Genomic DNA, 23,299 nt, shown 5'->3' with positions numbered 1-23,299 from the left:
TGCACAGCCACCTTCTGTCATTATCATAACAGCAGCTGCTCCACAAGCAACAACAGCGCTGGAACTCCTTTCTTTAAAATTTAGATCCCATAACAAAGGTTAAAAAAAAACCTAGTAGAGGTATCATTGAAGCAGTAAAGAAACAAGTAGTTTGATAAGATCTCACCATTCTTTGGAGAACAGAAAACATGAAGTGATACATACAAAGAAATAAGGATAAACAGGAATCCTTCTGCAGGAAGTAGCACATAAGGAACAAAAATCAAAACAAAATGAAAAGATAAGGAATTAAAATGTATGAGGAATTCACCCTTTTACGAGAAAAATGAGTACAAGAAATCCTGTATGAAAAAGGGGTCAAGTTCTACTTTCCTTAGAGTCTTCACAAAAGTGTCTCAAGAGACCACAAGCAATATTAATTACTGAAGTGTAGTTAATGATGGGATTAATCATCTCATATCAGACCTCAACCACATTCAGTTCAGCACAGCCTACTCTTGGCTGATTTCAGTTTGACAGGCCCATCTGAAAAACCTCACAGGCCAGTGAAGTAGGTGTTGCCTCTGACTGTTTACTGACAACATTTTCCAAACAAATGCCAAACAACACAACCAGCTCACTGGCAGGTGCTGATCTATTTAAAAATTCATTAATGTTCTTTTAGACAGCACAGAGGGATATGGATGTTCTCTTGTGCACACACATAAGTTTGTAATTCCCTTTAAATCAGATCTGTCACATTATTAATCATGTACCTATGCAAGTCTCCTCTCTGCTCTGCATGGAAACAACAGACAGTGTGGAGAGAACAAAAACAATTCCCCAAAAACTTAAGCACAGAAGTTTTCCACCTTGTAGTGGGGTTCTGTTATTTCCAATCTTACATGCAAGAGCATATTCTTATACCTATCTACCCTTATTTCCTCCATTCAGATGTCTAATACACAGGATGCAATACTGTTACAAGAGCAAGAAAATGGAAGTATGGACAAAAGTAGTTATTATTTTACTACAGAGATCATGAGCAGCCCTGAGATTCGTCATCAAATTTTGCCATTCGAAAAGTTCTGCCACAGTTTCAATCTGAAAAAACTTATTTTGAACTCATAAAACACCTGCATTTCCCAAAGGTCTGACACTAACAGGGATTGCCTCTGTGCTTCACAAGTCACTCACTAAACTGCATATTGAAATCACACTAAGTTAGCAAAGACTCATCAATCCGTGGAATCCTCACAACTTCACGAGCTTTGGGTTTCACTCAAATGAAAGGCAGTCTTTGAAAAAAAAATAGTAATACTGGTCTATCTTCCTATTCAAGAACATACTTCTATCATTTTTAAGCAGGCCACATGGTGTAAAACGTCTGTGATGAACATCTGCAGCAGTGAACTCTTGTTGAAATTTAGCAGTGACATTTCAGGAGCTGAAAGACCTTTAGAAAAGAGCTGATGTTTGATCTGGCACTTGAACTGCCAACACTTACTGCAAAGAAAACCAAGAGCAAGCTCTTTAATACAGAGTTTTACAGAACACTGTACATTACTGCCAAATATAACCACTAAATACTTGAAACAAGGGGTTTCTTGAAACTAATCTGTGAAGTCAGGAACAGTATTTCAGTATCCTGCACTTGTTCTCCTATTTTATCTCCCAGCACACAAAGCAAGCCTACCTTGATGATGATTTTTTCTTTCAGCTGGGTTGGTGATGGGAGCTGATCTGCACTGGCTTCAACAGGTTTCATCAAAAGCTGATCCCCAAACACCTCCTTGAACACCTTGGCCATGTGTCGCTGCTGCTCCACACTGCAGTGCTCTTCAATTGACAGAATGACTGGGTATCTTTGGTGGAAAAAAACAAGGTGAATGAAGACAATTTCTTTTTGCTACAACTGGCAAGGTAAGGAAGACAACGCCCTCCCTCAGCCCCCAGATGAGAGAAAATATTTAAAGGAAAGAAGAAGACAAAAGGAAGATATAGACACAACAAACAATAACAGATGTGCAATGACAGAGTTGTCTGTGAAGGCCCATCTAATTCAAATCCCTTCTTTGGGAAGGCCCAGTTCCTAGGTTAGATCAAGTTGTTCAGAACTTTATCCAGCCAAGATTTTAATATCCTTTTAATAAGGATAAAGATTCTCCAAAGCTGTTCTCTTTGAGCACAGTTTCACTGCTAAAGCACCATTATGTGAAAATTTGTTTCTCCTCTCCTCAAAATCATGTCTGTTTTCCTTCACATGTATTCTGAGAAGAGTCTGAAACCATAATGCATCCCATCTTAAGACTGTCACTACTCAAAGTTCCTGCATAGACACTGATCCACATGGGAAAATATTGCCTCTCTGTGTCCAAGTGGTAACATGGAAAAACAGGACACTGACAGCTTGATTTCTTCCCCAATTATTGGGTAATATTTTTCATGTTAAGAACATCTCAGCACAAGTTAAAGAAGAGCAGAGATGCAGACCTAAACCGATGTTACCAGTTCAGGAGACATGCTATGAGTTCTGTATCTTCTCAGCTAAGACCTTCCCTACAACAGAAACACCACCTGACAGATGTATTATTTGTCAATTGTACTATTTTCTTAATTTTTAAAAGATTTAAGACATACTATTAAGCATTTGAAGTTTCACTTTCAACTTAATAAAAGAAGACCCAGAAAAGGAGCTGGAAACCACTTTAGAGCACTCACTATCTTCCATAGCAACAAATGGTTATGCACTGGGACTCTTCCTCTAAACAGCATCTATTAAACACCCACATATGGCAATAATGAAGGCTTCTGGAATCCATTATTCTCTGATTGCTTTTTGCTCTAGATTACAGAGAAATTAAGTTCAGAAGGGTCTAAGCATATGAAAACAGGCTGAAGGAAAACAAAGCTTACACAGATGTAACAAAGGCATGGTCTTTGATTGCCTGCACTACGTCATCGAACTTGATCTTTGTTGTCCGTGTCCATCCATGGTAAATGATGGGTTTCCCATCAGGACCATCCCAGCAATCCACTAGGAAACACAAGCAGTGGGAAAAGTAAGAGACCAGGTAGCTCCTTAAATGACTCTGGTAAGAAGAACACATCCAAAACTTCAGTGTTCCATATAGATTCATAGATCGTAATGTTCTAATACAACATTCTATCAGATAAATTTGTATCTCTCACAGAGGAAACTGAGTTTAGATAAGTAAAAGCAAGACAAATAAAATAAAGTACAAAATGTTCCCCAAAGCATTATTATGTGGGAACCTGAAAATAAGAGATTCAGGCAACTATAGTGTCAATCTACTAGTTTACAGTAATTTTCCAGGGATAAATACACTCCAATAAGTGACAAGCTGAGAGCTTCTGTCTTTTGTTGATTTCAACCCTGAAACTCTAATTTGACATACATCCTGCATTAGTCAAATAAACAACATGAAATTAAAGTGAAAATTCTCAATAAGGAACACAAGCACAGAGCTGAAGACACATACACAATTGCTGGAGAACAAAGACATTAACTGATTTACAAGCAAGTTAAACAGGATGACAAGAGGCACCACATCACAAAAATCTCTCTGCTTTAGGCTTGTCTGTATTACAATGAAGGCAAATAAACTATCTACGCTACACAAGTATTCCTAAGCTTTCATATTGATTCAGGATTGGATTTTTATTGTAAAGTGAGGGGAGATTTAGGAAGACTCTCTTAAAACTGCCTGGTAACAAGAATCAGAGGAAGTGAATGAGGCATTGGTGAGACATAAGAAAAACAATTTAAGGAATCAGGGATTTTTATATGACTAACTTCAATTTCAGAAAACAAACAGTTCTTAATTTCAGTTCTTTTTTCTTTCTTGGTAACAGGGGAAACTAATTGTACAGACAATGTGTTATAAACCACTCCATGAGTTCTTTACTCACACTCAATACATCGACATCCCATCCTGAGGCACCTGATGTAAGCCTCTGTGGAGGATTCACTGCGAAGCTGGTCTCCTGTCAGGTATCTAAGGAGTAAAAGGAATTGTTAAAAAAGACAGGCAATCAATTACAACCAGTTCTCACTCACTCACTGGGTGACATTTTGCTTCCTATTGTGGACAATGTGTTTTGATTGTTTTTGTTGTCATTTTGTCAGTGGTGTTTGTTTTTTTTTTTTTTAATTCTGGTGGAAGAACCAGACTTTGCTGAACTTGATGCTCTCAGGTTTTTGAATGAACCAAATTATAGGAGGTTAAAGGCTCAATCTAAACAGCAACCAACTCTGACATCCTTCTAGAGAGCAAATCATGAGCTTTGAAACCCACCTAAACCTCACCATGCTCATGCATGAGCATGTGGGAGGGATGTGGAAGGTATTTAGAGTAATATCACACCTTATACTTCAAAATACACCTGCTATATCCATATGCACTTTATTGCATTCCCTGCGTTATTTTATTTGCTCATCTCTCCTCCTTCACTTTACATCTTTTTTTCCACTACAATGCCAGATGAGCAAATCCCCTTCATTTGAAGATACTTCAAATTCATCATGACATTCTTTGTACAACTAATGAATTCTGACATGAGGTCAGTGAGGCTACTGGTGCTTGAAAAAAAAAAAGAAGCCACTTCAGTAACTTAAATTTTTGAAAGGAGAGAGGCTTTCAGGACAGTTTCAACTCAATACTTTTTATTACTTAACAAGACTTAGGTTTTCTGGCAGCTGACCTGAGTTATATGTCAAAACCTGTAAGATCTTATGAGAAAGGGAAAAAAGAGACCCAGAAACTCTATTTGCCACATTTATACCACACTGTAAGAAGGTTTCACACATCCATACAGCACATTTCTGGCATAATTTACAGTCTTTCTCACACTGCTGTGTTTGTTTGAACTGGAATAGACAAGGGTAACTTACGTGTTATGAGAGGAAGAAATCCAGTAGTGGGACAAAGGATTATTCATGTCCTGCACATCTATTGAATCATATTTCTCATCCCAAATACTGTTTTCTTTTGCAAATAGGTAAGCGAGGAACTACAATACAAAAAGAGAGACTTTAAATTTAAACATTTTTACCCTATGAGAATAGAATAAACCAAACAATGCAGCAAGAGGGGCCTTGAGGTCCTGCCACCCAGTGAAAATTCTGTGAAAGAAGTCTATGAGAACTACTGCAAAGTACCATTATCTCACCTCATCAACAAAGAGGAAAGGCTCAGCAGTTTCTCTCATAGTGTCGTCAATAAACTTTGTCATTCGTTCTCGGACTTTACTGAGATCCTGTGCCCAAGATTCCTTCAGATAATTGCAATACAGTAAAAAAAGAAATGTTAGAAGTGGTGTTATTCAGTACAAAAATCAAGCAAGGAACAGAGAGATCTGCAGAGAGATACACACTACATAAGTACATATGTGCACTGACAGGGAAAAAAAGCTGGCCTCCTTGGACATGCCTTAGCTGTAATCTCTCTCATTTCTAAATGCAATCTGAACATCCTTTGAAAATAGTGAAATTGGGACAAAAAGAAAGTAGCAAGCTTACACAGGAAATGTAGGTCTCACTTTTCAATCTCATTTGCAAACCTGGAGCTCAGCGGTGCCCAGCACATTTTGCACCATTTTTTTGCATGGGGTGCTAAATAACATTATAGAAATCCATGAAGACATCATTCCAATCCCTGCCTTCATCCTTATCTGCTTGCTGCCACGGGACCTCTGACTGGCTCCATTCAACAGGAAATTACCTTTGGCTGGAATGCAGGGAGGCACCAAAAATGGGGCCATGGCCAAGAAATTACCCCAGTGCTGCTCTGGTGGCAGCAGTGACCAGGGCAGGCACTCATCTCTGACTGCACACAGCATTTACTTCTAACCTTGTCTGTTTATGTACATGACTAGGTAGAGCCTTGTTAAAATCTTATTTACTTTGTCCTTCCTCTTGTCCTCTGGTGCACCTTCAGAGGCTTTATGCAGATGAAAAATAATAGTTCTTGTGGACCTCAATGGCAACAAAGGAGAAATCTTTCCAAGGCCCAGTATTACAGTGGCATCAATCATATTCTTTGAATTTTCACAATTCCTTTTAATGAGCACAGAATTCTGTGATATAACCTCAAGAAAATGAGTTTAGTGTTTGTGTAACCTTCCCACCTGCTGCTCATGTAGCAGGAATCTCTGGAAGTCATGGAGGTGAACTGCTGAAGCATCTGGACGGTCAGTATTTCTTTAAAAAAAGAAAGAGAAAGTGAAGCTAAAGAAATAAGAGAGGTTAATCAAATGTTACAGCAGAAGATGATATGGGTTTGTATCTTGGATTTACAGTATAAAGGTGCTGCCACCAGCAAGAGACTTTTTATAATTCTGTATCATTCTAATTATAATAAAATTATAATAAAATATGTAAAATTATTATAATAATTTTATAATTATTTCTATAATGGGATTTAGAGTAGGCTTGTAATACTGTGTTATCCAATTACTGTATTTTGAGCCTCCTGGATTCTCGATGTACTTTTGAGAGGGATTCATTGGGAAAAGCACCAAATCTGTAGTCATTGCTTTGTAGCAAACAAGCTGCATTAACTTGACCAGGGTGTTGGTAAGTTTAGTTGAGGCACATGGAAAAGCTTCTTTTAAATTATCACAGAGTCACACTTCACAAGTAATTCCTTCTTTGTAATATTTAGATTAATCACTGTGATAGAACAAAATCTTCTGAAAAAGGGGGCCACCAAATTGTCCTTCTGTAGCTCTGTTCAGTTCTTTATAAAATCAGAAGACAGGCAACTTCAGTCCATACCATTTTTGTAGTCAGAAAGCAAAAAACAATCACAAGAACTTACTTCCAATTTAAGTTCACCTTTCTGAATCCAAAAATGTTCATGATTTTTCACTTACTAAAACATCAGAACAAAAAAAAACCAAACAAAAAGCCCCAGTGAGGTAATTAAAAACCAATCCTGCAACACTACAACCACACGAAAAGGCAGAAAAATAATACAAATGAAGAGTCTCACCCAAGAATGAAAACAGAGGAATCCTTTTTGAATTCATCAAGAATCTTAAAACAAACAAAAAACAAACAAAAACAACAAACATAAAAAAAGGGAAAAATATAAATAATAAAAGAATATCCAATTTTCTATCTAAGTCCATCTAATAATGTCCATTGGTTTGGAAAGGGGACATAAATGCCTGTCTGCTCTAGAGAAGTTGCACATAAGTTGGCAAGACACATTTTTAATTAAAGGCATAAGAAAAATCATTACTGCCAAGGCTGACAACTGCACTTCAGGCCTTTCAATGTGAACACAATTCTCTGACAAAATACTTGCTTTGATAAAGTACCTTATACAAACAGTCAAATTTCTGGGGAGCTTTTACTGTTTGATATCCCAGAAAAACTGGAATTAAGTATCATCCATCACATTTATTCAAGTGACTATAATGCCTAAATTGTTTCTAGCTTGGCACAGTAGAGTCAGATATTGCAGGAAACTTATCAAGTGCCCCAAAGCACTTGTAAGCAAGTTGAGAAATTTCTTTGCAATGATTCACACAGGGCAATAACAGGAGCTTAAGGACATCAGAGAGGCTCCTTACTGTGTGCTTTACTCTTCAGCTTTTTGCTCAAGCTAATTAACAGGATTTTCATGGCCAAAACTAAAACCCTGTCAGTTAATCTAGGTTTTTTTATCACTTCACTTCATGATTTCAGCATCACTTTTAATCAGCACAGGCTCTATTGCCAGAAATTCAGCACTGACTTTGACTGTCGAAGCTTCTAGTTAAGCATCTGCAAAATCAAAGTTGAATCCACAATAAGCACACAGTCAACATTCACGCAAGTAATTTCAAATTATGTGTTTTCACACAGTTTTAAAGGGTTCCTAACTTTTAAAGTCACTAAAAGTATGCAGTTTCCACCAGCTTCATGAATCTGTACAGGAAATACAAGGAAACAGTAGTAGTAAATTAGCTAAATGTAATTCCACTGCATTTCCAAGGGCTGTCTGATGCATGTCCTGTAATGGACTTGCTGCTGGTAATCTGGAATATGGAATTGCTTCTACCAGTAAAAAATACCAGCCAAACCTCATGAAAAGACATTCAGCATCCTGAACAAACCCACAAAGAGAATTCCTCCTAAAAACCCACTAATATCTGTGCCTATCTCTAGCAGGAACACACAAGAAGCAGCATGAATGACTTGTTTATCTCCTTAGGCCAATTGCTGATAGTGACTGTTATCTCCACATCGAGCACAGCACTGCACTCTTTTTCTGGTACAAGAATGAGGAAAAAGGAAAATCAGGAACAAAAAGATAATCAGCTCTCACTACTCTGATGCAGCAGTTGAACAGTATGAAGACCATTTATGTAAAGCTTACCGATTTCTGTTGTTCAAACATGATTTTCTTGTAGAACAAATGAAATTGTTCAAAAGTAAGCTCTTCCTTGTGAGCACCTATTTCCTACAACAGAAAGTAGCACACGGTGAATTTAGAACTCCCTGAACTGTACTTGAACAGTGGACAAGTTACTCTTACTCCAGTTGGCATTCTCTCACACAGTCTGTTCTATTCCAACTTCATTTATTTTTACCCATTTGTATTTTTTAATTAATTATTTAAATTTATTTTAGGGTGCTCCTAGCCCTCTTCTTTGGCCTTGCATTTTGCACCCTCACTCCATTTCCACAACCAAGAGAGAAGCAGAGCCTCATTTACTCGTTAGCTGGGGCAGCAGAAGCAAGAATGTCTGCTTTAAGAATGGGGAGTTGAAAGGTAGGAAAGGGTGGGGATATTCAAGGTTCCTGTAGGAATGGAATGACTTTCAAGAGTTATTAATATTGGCACTAGTTGGAGAGAAGAGGTTATTATTTGATCATATTGAAAAAAAAAGTTAAGATGAAATTCATGTAGAAGAAAAAGAAAGATAAAATATTTTTCTATGTACTTGCTCAGTCCTGGAGCTCAAAACCCAGTGTTGGCTTTGGTCAACCACACAATGAAAAGAGGGAACATTTATGTCTGTATTTTCTTATACCCTCAGATATAGGCAAAGCCAAACCGAAAAATTAATCAAGATAATCTATTTAACTGTACATGATAGGAATCAAAAAAAAGGAAGTGTCCTTAAAGAAACATCAACACTTATTAGATAATACCAAACACAATTAAGTTATCAGGTAATTACCGCAAATTTATCCTTCAAGTACTTCATGCTGCTCACTTTGAAGTTTACTTGGGGAAGGACAGTTTTCAGCTCTCTAAGACTGATACTGAGGGAAAAAAAGGAGAAAACAAAAGATAGCAAAATCACCACAGCTGTGTTGTGTCTAGTCAGCTACTCGTATATTTTTTATCAACACAAAAATGTGACTATTAAGACATTTTGGGTAGGGCTCATCTCACATACCTGTAAACTTATATAAACTTAACACCTACATGGAAGCAAGCTAGACATGGAGGAACAGACAGTTCAGTTAATTTGGAATTAAAAGAACCACGTTACATAGAATTTCTCTCAGCAATTAATCAGATCCACATGATCAGCTCAAATGTTTATACACAGTTCAGATAAACTGCAGCCTTTCTTCCTTCCTCTGAAAATGGATTACAGACACAGAAAACAGGCTGTACCAAACAGATGAGCACAAACAGAAAATAAAAAGCACCAATTTTCAACACCATTTTAACCTTTTTCTGCAGTGTTATTCGGTCTGGTAATGCTGATTTGCAGCAGCAAGACTCTTCCCTTCTGCAACATCTGATCATGATCTCATTCTCCTTTCCCAACCAAGCCTTCCCTTCCAGTTCCATTTACACAAACCTGGTGACTCTTTTTGCAGAATTTCAGAATGCCAGTGATATGCCAGCAACACTTCAAAAACCAAAGTTTTCTAGATAACAGCAAGGCAGCAAGTCAAGAGAGCACAGGTACAAGACCTGTGGGTCCTATTGCTGAAGGCCACAAAAAATAAAGAAATACAAAACAAGACTGAGGGACTCTGCCTTGACCTACAGGACAATTCAGAAGCCATTAAACCTCTGCAAACACAGGGTCAGAACAGAGTTGCTTGAAAGCAACAAAACCAAAGAGTACATGGATGAAAGGAACACCTCCATTCTACAGTGTCCATGCAAGCAGCAACCCCATGAGATATTCTCATCTCCATTGTGCAAGAGGGAAAGAGGCAAAGCAAGAAGGAACTAAGCCAAAGTCCATGCCCAAGCCAGATTAGAACTCAGGAAATTCCTGGCTTTCCGCCTTGTCGCCAGACCTCTGGAAAAAAACACCATTAGAAGCAAGAATGAGCACTCCATTTGTACACTAAACACCAAGCACAAGCAATTTCCTCTGGCCAGACAAGTGCAAGAGAACACAAAGAGCTGGGACTTCATTACCACTGGAAAAGAATTCAACCTGTGGAACAGGACTTGCCTGGCAGCCTAACCTTTACAATTAACCTCCCTAAAAACCACAGCCCTGAACACAACAGACCTCAGTCCAAACTCCTTTCCTGAATTTTCCTCAAAGCATGAATCATCTAGGAAGAGAAGGAAAAACTGCTCTCTCCACAGTGCAAGTCTCCTTGATCCCAACCAAGCTGCCTTGTAGCAATAAACCAATCCTGAAGCAACAAATGAAACTTCTTCAGCAGACACCTACTGCCAACCACAGCTGCTCCATCCTAACATTTGCTTTTGCTTTGTGAACCCTGACAACACACACCCATTGCAGGGTTAGCTCTCAAAATGCATCAGGGGGTAAAATACCCAGTAAAGATGGGCCTGTGGCCAGCTGAGGAAACACAGCTCTGAAATGGGGTCTGAGCTCACCCTGCACGGTGCCACAGGCTGTCTGCACAGGGGTGTGATTTCCTGCAATACCACAGCTCAGTCACACAATCAAACACCTCCCTGCAGTTTGCTTTTGGGAAAAGGTGCTCACAAAAGGAAAAGCATGAGCTTTGCTACTTTAGAATAAAATGCATATTCCAGACAAAGAGAAAAATCATGGTGAAATATAACAGAGAAGGGAGGAAAAGTTAACATTCTTCTCAGTGTCACGTGATTTCTGGCAACTCTAAGGAGAGGTGTGCAACTGAATTAATTTTTTAAAAAACAGTCTCCTTTGCATGTAAAAGCTACAAAGCCACATCACACATGGACCTGAAAGGAGCTACTGAAACTCAAACACATGAAGCCACACATCACAATGGGAGCTAGAACCCCTGGGACTTCTTTCACATCAGAAGCATCAGGTCAGACGTGTTTCCTTGGCTTTGGTCTGCTCAAATGCATGGCAGACAAGCCCAGGCCATTTGCTCAGTCTCTACAATAACACATTGCTCATTCTGGCAAAGTAATTCCAGGCTAAAATTTTCAATACTTAGTAGTCATCATTTGTTTCCTCATTATACCATGTAAATAAACCTGAGGGAATGCTATAAACATGTATTTAGCAAAAGGCAAAACTTAAGTTGCTAAAACAAGGGCAAATGCCATTTTCGGGGATCTCATAGTCCACTTTTTGGACAATGAATTCTTTATTTCTTTGCATTCCATGTTAGAATCTGCAACAAAAATTCACTAAAAAAATCTGAAAAAAGACAGAACTTCTTACCTATTTTTTCTAGTTTGATCAACAGAATAGATCTGCTTTCTCAGCCAGCTTGTAGAAGAGAGAGAGAAAAAAATCTAAGATTTATAAAGAATATACAGCCATTGAAATTTCAAAATCCATAGACAAAACTCAATAGAAATACTTAAAAGTCTTAAGATTAATCTCTTTTAGGAAAGCAAAAACATTACCAGTGCAGCATTCAAGGATCCAGCCAGTTTTTTCAACCACATTTGTAAATACGTACTTTTCTGCTGTATTTTAAAAGCACATAAACAATACAGGAAGGAGAAGGGTGGGCAGGACAGAAAAGAATGAGTAACCAGAAGCTGCAAAAAGTAAGAGGATAAATACGTCAGCCAATACTTCAGCTAATCTAAACTGGACTAACTCCACAAAGTCAGTGATTTGTGCTAGATTTATCTTTGAGCTGCTGGCTCAAATATCTGTTAGATGCATAAAAATTAAAAACTAGAGGTAAGGGAGAGAGGTTTAGAGAAATTTAAAATCCTTATTACATGTGCATGTCAGTTTTAGATGCACAGCAAAATACTTCTAGTTGCACCAATAGTAAATAAATGCATACACAATTTTGATCCAAAAGATTAATTCACTGCTAAGCTGACCTCCAGCCTGAGCAGGAATTACTCTTTTTTGACAACACCAGTGTCAAAGCCACAATTTGGGCAGGGAGCAAGCAAGGGCAGAGCATATCCTCACTACCAGCAGGGGCCACAAACAAAAATGCCAGCAGTGATGAAAAGCAATGGGGTATGGAGACATTACTGAAACCTTGTCCACAGAACTGGCAATCTGAGCCTGAGCAGTTTCACACACAACATCCTCTGAAGGATAAAGGTGCAGTTTCACCTTCATATGGCTGACTTGAATTTTCCAAGAAGCCAACACACAAACACCAGCTGCACTTGTGATCTCATGAAGAGATTTTGTTTTGGGTGCACAGAACAAGGTGAATTGCAAGTTCACATTAGTGTATGAAGCAGAGAGTGACTCCAGAGCACCTATGTAGCAAAACAGACATTGAGAATTTCCATGTGAGGTTTCAGTGTCATACACTAACTGAAAAGTGTTCTTAGTAATTGGCAAGCACCACTTGTCACACCTTAGAAATTTCATTCAGATTTTCCCCTTTCAATTCCCAGTCTCACAAAGTGAAAATATGTCCACATACCTCTCTGTGATTGCAGGTGTGGGAGCACTCATGACTTCTTGATACAAGATATTCAAGCCACACAACCATTTATCAGTATCATCTTTAGAGTCAGCTGAAAAAAATAATATGCTATGGTAAACATCAAAACCAAATCAACACAAAACCAAGATATAACTTGTTTAGATAAACTCTAGTATACAAAGCTGCTAGTCTTCCTCTTTGATAAATCTCATTGCATAGCTTCATGTTGCTACAAATGAAACTACTGAAAAACAGCATAAATTTGGGAGTAGGTAAGCTCTGACAAAAAATACCTGCTTTCAGAAGACTGTTTATCAGAGTAGAAAAATTTCAATATTTCAGCATAAACACTATAAAACTACTGCTGAGCTCCTGTGGTAACACAACCAAAATTCATTTTCTTATCTTCTGTCTCCAAAGTGGCAAAAGCCCAGGACCTAGATCAGAGCAACTTGAAGGGCACAGGCAAAACAACTCAGTACTGTTATAGCATAAAGCTGGTTCATTATATTCCCAGCAACCTACAACAAAATTGCAATATACTGGCTTTTGACACAATCACCTTCTATTTATCTTAACCGTGCCTCTCAACACAGATTGTTCCAGACTAAATTTCTGCAAGACAAACAGAAAGGGAGCAATGTACAAAAGTGGTGTAGCATATATAAAACATTTTAACACAAGTCAAAAAAAAGGTCTAAAATTCCTTATGTGGCCTAGCTAGAAGCCAGGTACATCTTCCTCCCAACCCTGCAAATTAGTATATCAGTGCTTTGCTTTGCTTAAAATTTAGTTTGCCTTTCCATTTCCCAAACCAGAAGAGTCTTTCTCATCATTTATTATTATTGCATTTGATAATTCTTCAACCCAACAGAAGCAAGATGAGGAACTGCTTGCTGGGCACAGCTTTCCCTAGGAAATACCAGCTAAGCTGAAAGAACCTTGCATGAGATGTGATCTTTACAGCCCCCAGCTGGGCAAAGCCCCCTTGATTTAGCAGGCTGGCTCTGAAATTTCATGAAGGCACTCTTCAATTAAACCAGCTCTGAAAAATTATTTTCACACAGGAGCTGAAATCTTTTATCAGCCTTCAAAGCAAACCAGTTTCTCAAAAGGTGAAGATTACATTTTATTTAAACGTACTTTCAAACAATGCTTTATCCCCCAAGGATGAAGCTGCAGCCCAGCCTCAGCTCCCCATGGAAATGTTTTTCAATTAGTTACAATTCTGGAAAGAACACCCACTACCACTGCCAAACCAATTCTTCTCCCAAGACAATTCTGCCCTTTATGATAGCTACCATTCCCTTCAAAGAACAATTCTTTTATATTGTTTTAAGAAACCACGACAAAGCCTTTCAACAAGGAAAAGGATTTCCCCCTTAACTGAAAGTTATATCATGTTATTCTGCAGTTCAGCATGACAGCAACAGCTCATGGTACCAAGTGTTTTCCAAGTACTGGCAGAGCCTGTTTTGAGCACTGCCATGGGGGAGGGATTTGGGGGGCTGTCAGAGGAAATCAAGCTGAAGTCCCTGGCACAGCTGCACGTAAGCACAGCCACTTAAAATTTTCACAGACTTCAGTCAACAATGGTAAAACTTATTTAAAGACCTCTAAGAATGGATTAGTCACAAGCAGTCTTTCATTTCAAAAGCATCTACCTGCAAAAAACTTGTCTTGTAATACTGCAATCTAGAAGAAATCCATCCCATAAATAATAAAACAATAAAAGCTGTCAGTATTTAAACACTTACAAAGGACTCCCCTTTTCTCACATTAACATTTTACAATTAAGTTAAAGATTTAAATGGGTAAGCATGCTCCTGCTCAGGACAGAGAGATCTATGACTCCACACAAATTGTCTGTATGGTTCTAAAGCAACGACCCATTACAAACTTTTTAGAAAAGAAATCTCTTTGTAAATTCAAGTAGTTAGAAATTGTGTTCAGCCTGTACTGTAAAAATTCATATCTCTTCTCATTTCAAAATCTTTGGGTTTCTGACCCCGGACAATCTTGCCTGTAATAAAAAGTGCTCCAACCCTTTCTACAGATACAGGGTACAAATTCTCTTTGTTTCACACAGATCTCTTCATTTTAAATTTATCACTTTCCCTATTTTATTTATGGTCCCCTAGTACTTATTTAGAAGAGGTTTAGTGTTATCAGATATGCACACAACCCAAACTAAAACTTCATTTTTCCAAATTAGTCTGCAATTGCTCATAAACGATCGGAAAATCTCTGTGATACAGCTGCAGTGCAACTTTTGATGGCAATTATATCCAAAATCATTTTGGCCAGACTAAAAGTGTTAGGACAATATTCTGGCCACGCTGAACAGCTGTCTTTAAAGAGGGCAATGTTACCTCTGCTCTTCAGTGCTGAAAACCTTACTGCAGTTATTTAACCAGCAAAAGTCTGCCTTGCTAGAAAAAAATCAGAAATGACACTGGCACGACCGCCACTTGAAAGTGAGACACTCCAAATGCAGCAGGGCACAGACAAGAAGGGCTGAGTAAAAGGTCTGGCTCCAGATTTGAAGCATCTGGTGCACTCCTGAACTGCAGAAGTTAAAACCACAGTGTTCTGTGCATTCCTGTTCTATCAATGTGTTTGAATTGTTCAATCGATAGCTTTAAAGAAGAAAGAAAGAAAAGATAAAAGTACCTGCTAAACTTAAGGTGTTGAGGACAAACTGGGTGCCATAAAAAACAGTAAAGCAGTGTTCTTCTCTGTGCCTAGCTTTGCAACGTTCAAAGTCCTTGGAATTCTTTCCTGGGCGAATTTCTTTTATTTCCATCAGATCCACTGAAAGGAAACAACATTCAGTCAGTACAACTGCAGAGCCTGAAATGGGAAGATGGATAACTCAAAGCATGCACACACATATAAAATAGTTATATATATAAATGCAGATCTGTATTGGACAAGAAGTACAAATTTTGTCAGCTTGCAATCCACAAATCCACAAATAAATAGTAACAGACAACAGTGGAAAAGTACCAGAAGAAGAAAAATAACCTGGCATATTTTTATTATTTCACTATCACTGATTTTCCATGGACAAGGTGAATACACATGGCCCTTTGGGTCACAGAAAATGTGATTTCACAAATGGCATTAACTCCGAGCAAGTAATTTTCCAATTGCCATGACAACTGTTCAAAAACAAAAAAGAAAAGATACAATTCTACTTTACCCACCTAACCCACCCACATATATCTTAGATAGCCAGCTAACCTTGTCAGCTAGTACAGTCACTGGTACTTTCAAGAAAAATATTTGGAGTATAAAGAGAAAATTGAGCTTAATAATTAAAATGTTTGGGAGTTTCCTCACAGCCAGCTCCAGAGAGATGTGTGTTATTTAACATAACCTGTTGTATCACTTTCACCTGCTGCTCTCCAGAGAACACAGCAGCACAGCAGAACAGGAACCCTGCACTAGCACACACTTTTCCAAGACAGCTCCCTTCTTTCAAACCCTGGCTACAGGGCCTGCAGAACAGGAGTGAGACAGCACTGAAATAGAAATATGTGTGCTCTCAAGATAAGATACTTATTAGAAAACCAAGGAAGTGGTTTTGCTGTGCCTGTGGACCAGAGGAATAAACAGCTCTTTCCACTTCTGGACAGTCTTGACTTACGAGCTAAAGGACGAAGAGAGAAGAGAAACATTTCATGGCTGCTCTTGAAATATGTTATCAGACCTGCCAAGATCCAGGGAAAACAGCTGAGGGTTTCTGTCCATGCATTTAAGAATGTCACAATATAAACCCCCTGTTTTAAATGAGCACCTCATCAGTAAAGGAAGACCATTGCCAACATAATGAAACAGGAGCTCTGCTGCCAGACAAGGGTAAACTGAACAATGGTAAAGCTTCCACCTGTGTAATGCTGCATTTCTATGATGCCAACATGGACAGACAAGCAAGGAAGTTCATCAACAAAATCCTGATAATGAAACATTAATTCATCTTGGAACTTCTTATTCTCTGCAAAGTATCCAAACTTCTACCAGACACTCCTTTCTCACAGTCATTAAACAATTACACTGTGAAAATGAGACCTCAAAGGTTAACCTGAACTAATCATAGGATACAAGCATCTTTCTTTAATTAATTTTTCCAAGCATCATTATTCTCAAGGTAGAGGTTTTAATGTCTCAGCCTCCCTCTCAAACCACAAAAACATCTCCTAAGATCTGCACATCTGATTGGTCAAGACCCCTAATTTATATGCAAACTCCTAAAATAAATAATTGTTAATTATAATTAAATAATAATTGCTAATTCAAACAACAAGGAACCAAAAGCTCCTAATAATGACTCTGATCCCCTTACCACTCAGAGTCTCACCTGGATCCCTAAAGATGTATCCAAATTGCCATCCTAAATGTCACCATCTAAAAATGTTCATCTTAAGCCACAAATTTACATGAATATCAACAGAGAAGAATCAGAATGCAGACATAGAAAGTACCCAAATGGAGAGGGGAGGAGGTTGCATGGCTGCAGTAAATGGCATGGGACTGCACACCAGGCTGGCTCATTCTAACCATTGGTAAGTGCAACCCTCTTCTTCTTCCCCTTCACCCACAAATCCCTGCTGAAAAACCCAGTTTTAACTTCGAAGTGAATCACACCTTCCCTTTCAGACTCCTTTAAGTCCACACACATGAACTACACAACAAAAGGCCCTCTCAAAGTACAAACTAGAAGCAGTGATAAAAGAGATTTCACAACCTGCATTGCTGTTGTCATTTCCAGGGGCTGTTACCTCACATTGACCTCTGAAATAAGCACACAAACTTACCCAATGTCTGCCCTCAGTTACACACACTCACTACAGTCCTTCTCCTTGCTTTACAGCCTTTTAACCCCACCATCCCATTTTCCTGCATGAACCTGTGTGTATATACATCGTGGCACAAAGAGTTTTGTATGCACAGACCTGTTATTGCTTCTCAACTGCTTTTTCAGAAAGAGTTTCACTATACCCTAATTGCTGAACATTCAGGAAATAGAGGACTGGCTCAGCAAGAGAACAAAATTGGGTGAAGGAGAGGAGAAAGAAATATTTCTATTAAAAAACTCAAATTCAAATTTAACATCCCTATTATTTTCAGGCAACATATTCTATACATCCTGCAAAATTTGGGCAAGATATCATTACATTTCCTTAGAAAATAAATAAAACAGGTACAAAACGCAAGTTCTGTTAAGCATTCTTTAGATTTTTACAGAAATAAAGATATAATACACATTACCATTTCAGAAAATGAATAGAAACTACCTGTATGTATTCTAATGATATTTCATAGTGTTGGTTAGGACGTATTACTCTACATTACTGAAATAAAAGCCAATGTAGGGAATCAAAAGGAGGAGAAATATGAATACCAAGCATTAATTCTGGTCTTGCACTGAGCTCTGCGTCCTCCACAGGTAGTCTGGAGGTGCCTGGCACCCTCCACGAGATGCCCAGTAACTCCAGAGTGGTTAATTCCAATTATACTGAGAAAGGAGCAGGCTAGGAAAAGCTTGCAACGTTTCAGACTCAGATTAGTAAATCAACTGTACCAATTTAGTTGTTACTCCGTTACTGTGAACTTTTTACAGCACAATCTGTCGCTGAACAATTAAAATGTAATCTCATACCTATGCCAGAACTGCAGGCACAGCACTTCAGACACTATTTTTGTACTGCTTCCAAGTACTGGAGCTTTCCTCCTTCTCAATCCCACATGCAAGTTGCAGAGCCATACTCTGCCCTGGCTTCACAGACACATATTCCTGGGGCCTGATACACCCAAAAAAAAAAAAGCACAGACCTGGATGGATGCATCTTGCAGAGTTAAATCAAATCCAGTATACTTACAGGTGCAATTTGCACAGGAAAGGTGAAAGAAGATTAAAACATTTCCTAAGGAAACATGAATCAAAGTATGCCCCGTAGAGAAATTGATTCACATGCAGCAAGAAAATGAGAGCACTCCCCCAGCACAGCCAGTCCCCAGCCAGTTTATAGAACTCTAGTGCCACTCTGAAACCCGCAATTAGTTTACATTTCATCCTTTCCTTTAGGTGACTATTTCCCCAGGTTGAAAGGATCTCCTTAGCAGCCTCATCAGTCACGGATTGATTCTGACAACCCCCTCAAGTGGTTCTTTAAGGAGACCAGACTCCAAGGCACCTTCAATTACCCTGTCTCAGGCTCTGATCTGGACGAGCATTCGAGGCAGTTCAGAGCCCGAAGTTCCCAACTTCAGCTCCTGTTGCTGAGTGTTGTTTGGCAAATCAGTAATTCAGTGGATTATTACACTTCTACACAGCTACTTTCCCTAATACTGCACAGATTAATGGCTCAGTGCCTTCCAGGGCACCTGACAGAGCTCTTTACTGCCATGAACTTAACAATAAACTTTTGATCCTCAGCATCTCCACTGATCTCCATTCAGATAACCCAGCAGCAGTGATCATGTTCAGTCACACACTTGCAGGTACAAATTCCTCTTACATTTCCTCCACTCACACTCGGAGGTAGATGGTAAAACAGAACCTGCATTTCACTACAGCAGGTGCTGTGCAAGCTGAGGGGAAGACGTGATACAAGATAACCAAAGGTAGAAAACTATGTCAAGAGGAGAACTGTGGGGGGAAAAAAACATTACATTGTTGTAACAACACTGTGCTCCTCATTCCAGGACAGAACAACCAGTACTGCTATTTAAAGAGAGAAGTTCTGGATCTGTCTACCACAATGGTCACCCACCAGCCACCTCTGGGTGGGAACACAACCACCCAGCACCTGAACAGACAGGTGGGTTAGGGAACAGACCCTGCTGAAACCCAGACACTGCACCTTCTGTGAGCTGGAAGCGCCCACCCAAGTTCACTGGAGGAAGGTGGGTTTGCAAGAACACCTTTGGTCAAGTCAATTAATGTTAGGCTGTCAATTAATTTAATCAGGCTAATGGTATATAAACGCATGGGTCAAGAAACCTTAGAGGCTGTCAATCCATCAAGGTACCCTTAATAGAAAAGTCTACATTAACAGTGTAAAAGTTTATCTGAATCTGCCATTATGGACTATAGAGTTCTGTAAAATAACACTCCTGATTCAAAGCCCAGATTCCCCAGGAGTCCTTCAGTGTCTGTGGCCACAAATGGTGCTTGGATCAGAGCTCAGTCATGTACTTAATGGGAGAAAAGACAAAGCCTACAGGGAGATTCAGAGGATGCTTACAGAGTTAGAAGTCATGCTGTGAGCATTATTTCAGTAAGTCTCAAGAAGGCCTAAGGGAAACTACTGCCAATGTTTTGAAGAAGAAAATAAGGGACTCTGATCACCCGAGCTGTGTGCACTAAGACATGGGGTGGCCATTCTCTCTATGAATATAATTCCATTTTCATGTGTATATACGTATAGCAACATTCTACACTCAGAACCAGATTTTTTTTTCCAAAAATTTGCATTACAAAATATTCCAAAGTAGGTTTCATTTTAGAAAGGCAGAAACTGCCCACTGCAACAGAGGCTGTGTGCAAATGAGGGCCCAGTGAATGAAGGAAGCCTTTAGTATCCTTTGCAAATGGACTTCATGGTGAGGACAACGGCTCTGCTCTCACTTCTGCAGAATTAAATATTAACTACCCAAGGTGTGTTTTAACAGCCTCTTTTTTCAGAGCAGCAATGAAACACAAATCACATGTGACTCTAGAGGGAACAAGGTGAGGCTTCCCTCGGAGGACAAAGTCACAAGAAAGCAGAAATGTCCTGCAGCATGGCAGTGCAGATGTGGCAGGGAAAGTAATTCAGCTCATATAAACAGAGGTGTTTACTGAGACATTCAGCAGCCCAAGGAAGTCATTACAGACAAGCCACTAAACTTCTGAAAACACAGTTACAAGGATGAAACGTGAGAGACAGCGTGGTGCACCTTGAGAAAGCACCCGTGAGTACCTTTCCAAGGGGTCCTCTGGGGATTTAGCTCAGTGACTGACACAAGGTTTAGAGAAGTGCACCTTTTAAACCCACAGGGTTTTACATCATCTGGTCACACGGTACTGGCATGAACAGTAACAACAAATTGCTACTAAATTCATAACTTCTCACTGGATTCCTCAGTACAGCAGCATGTTACAGTGCTCCCCAGTTTGAGCTCTGAATTCAAGGGGCTGTGCACCTGGCTACAGTTTTAATATAAAAAATACAGGGCACCTCCACCAAATGGCGTAAGTATAGCGTAAAATTTACATATGTAAAATAAAAGTTCACATTCTGCTCCATGCAACAAAACAAAAATGTTGGCATATAGTCCTGATTTTGGGAAAAGGATGGAGTACCTACAACCCACACTCACTTTGATCAACCAGTTTAGGGGTGCTGAGGTCTGTGCAGTTCATTCCATCCCTGCTTTGCTGGCTGGCCATGACAGGAAGTCTGGTTGTTGTAAGTTAGCATCAGACATTGCAGAACTGAGCTGCTAAAGGGAAGACATTATTTGAAAAGAGCTAGAGGCTACACATGTTCATTTTTTCATTTGACCACAGAAACCAAGCTTCATGTACTCAGCTGAACACTTACACAAAGATCCCCTGGCTAACAACTGAAATACAGCCATTTCAAAACACACACACACAAAAAAAGTGAATTTTAATGTTCCTTTGTGAAGTCACTCCATAAAGAGCAAGAAGTGGATTCACTTTGCAATGACATATTGTTCTTTAACAGTATTCAGAATATAGAAAGCAAATGACAGAACGGAGACTCAGGGTTTTCAATCCGAGTTAAGATTATTTATTTCTTTAAGTCTGAAACAGTGAGGCAATTCAGACAAAAATTCTGCTAACAGTAAGGAAAACAAAGGTCCCTATTAGAAATCAGCAAGATCAAGTCCAGTATTCAAGCCAAATTAAGCACTCATTGCACACTCCTCACCAGAATATATAGGTGTTCATCACTTCTCCCAGGGAGGTACAGATTTGTAAATGTTTATACCATCTTCTCCAATGGGAAAAAAAAAGTTTCCTACCACATTACAAATTTACACTGATATTAAAAATTCTACTAAATAAATGAATGAGCCGTTTAACATACAGGAAAAAAAAATCAATGTTTAAGAATGTGAGCCACATGCATGAACACTCTCTTAGGTGTTAGTTTTTGAAGTTCTCCAATGTATCTGACAGCCAAAAGGATGCACAGCATCAAAATTTGCTCTCTTTGGTGGTCATTTTAGCAAAGATTTTAAAAACAACATTATCAAAATCTAATTTCAAGGGAAAGATGCTGCTGGATAAAATTCACAAAATAAAACAATGAAGGTAAAAAACCCTGACCCTTGTTAGGTAGAACAGCACTGCCTGTGGCAACACACAGAAGGTTGCCATTAAATTAAACTACAAATCCCTGCATTTCCCCTCACCCTGTCAATTCAATATGGCCTGACCTGCTGCTGTTATCTGCATGACCCTATTACAGATGAACTGCTTCTGTAATGAGCTTTGATCATTAAATATCCAGGTGAAACATTTGGCAGAAACCAGCGATTCCTGCTTAGCAGTGTAACAAAATCTGGAAGCCCAGGACAATCTTACAGATTGAGAAAAAACAGAGCAGCTCCACAGGTTCTAATTCTACTTTTAACATGAATTTACTAAGTCTGTTTTTAGTTTCTACATTCCCTTTACCTGTGAAACATCCAACTTCATTTTATGTTTGAGTTTTTAATCATGTTTTAGACAACAAGTTCTGTAAAATCTCCCCTTTTCGGCAGGGAAGAAAATCTCTAGTGAACTTAACACTTGATAACTCTTTTCTGTAGGTTAAATGAAAAATCAGTAATGCTAAATGACCTTGAGATGGCAAATTTGTTTAAAAAGTGGTCATTTTTTCCTACAAACTCTGGGAAAATATTACACATAAAACTAGAGCAGCAAGACAGTGCGAAATGAGCAGTTCACATTAATTCTAAAATAACGTTATGCATTGTCAAACATAGGTTTCTGTTATAAATGAAAAAATGATAGAATATAGTCCTATTGCATTAATAAAGGTCTGGGGTGCAGAAAATAGAAATGGCTGTTGTTGTACTGTGGTGTGCCATGAGCACCAAAAGCTTCATTTTAAGTACAGCCTTTATTCCCCTGCTTTGAAATTTTGCAATTACACTGACATGATGTCTGCATCTCTGCCACTCCCCAGTCCAGGTACTTCAGCCTCTGAGAAAGTTTTCAGAATAAATTTATAACATTTCTCTTCCCTTTTCTCTTTCAGCCTTACCTACACCCTGACCTCTCGCTCTGCATACAGAAAAAGCAGTTTCACAGCTGATACATTATATAACTTTTTGTAAATATGGCCCTCTGATGCTTTAAACCTATTTCTTGTTATGAGCTTGCACAATTAAATTATCACTAGATATTTTTATTATGGAGTCTTTTGCATTAAGTAAAGAACATGAAAAAAGCAGGTGAGCTTTCTTTTC

The 23,299-nt window shown here is 38.8% G+C and overlaps 1 protein-coding gene across 3 annotated transcripts in view; it reads right to left on the bottom strand.

The window, feature by feature from the left end:
• Positions 1-23,299, bottom strand: part of PLCG2 (phospholipase C gamma 2) — a 55,771-nt gene that overhangs the window by 23,535 nt on the left and 8,937 nt on the right. For all 3 annotated transcript variants that reach the window (XM_063410514.1, XM_063410513.1, XM_063410515.1), the window contains 12 exons: positions 15,476-15,616; positions 12,800-12,893; positions 11,611-11,658; positions 9,178-9,262; positions 8,370-8,453; positions 6,996-7,039; positions 6,130-6,202; positions 5,173-5,274; positions 4,895-5,013; positions 3,913-3,998; positions 2,896-3,016; positions 1,676-1,844 (listed from right to left, as the gene is read on the bottom strand). In XM_063410514.1, the coding sequence (XP_063266584.1) occupies positions 1,676-1,844; positions 2,896-3,016; positions 3,913-3,998; positions 4,895-5,013; positions 5,173-5,274; positions 6,130-6,202; positions 6,996-7,039; positions 8,370-8,453; positions 9,178-9,262; positions 11,611-11,658; positions 12,800-12,893; positions 15,476-15,616 (1,166 nt within the window). The remainder of the gene's footprint in view (positions 1-1,675; positions 1,845-2,895; positions 3,017-3,912; positions 3,999-4,894; positions 5,014-5,172; positions 5,275-6,129; positions 6,203-6,995; positions 7,040-8,369; positions 8,454-9,177; positions 9,263-11,610; positions 11,659-12,799; positions 12,894-15,475; positions 15,617-23,299) is intronic.

This window comes from Prinia subflava, chromosome 13 (assembly GCF_021018805.1).
Source record: "Prinia subflava isolate CZ2003 ecotype Zambia chromosome 13, Cam_Psub_1.2, whole genome shotgun sequence".
Taxonomy (NCBI): Eukaryota; Metazoa; Chordata; class Aves; order Passeriformes; family Cisticolidae; genus Prinia; species Prinia subflava.
The sequence above is the reverse complement of the archived record's forward strand: the minus strand, read 5'-3'. Positions and strand labels throughout refer to the sequence as shown.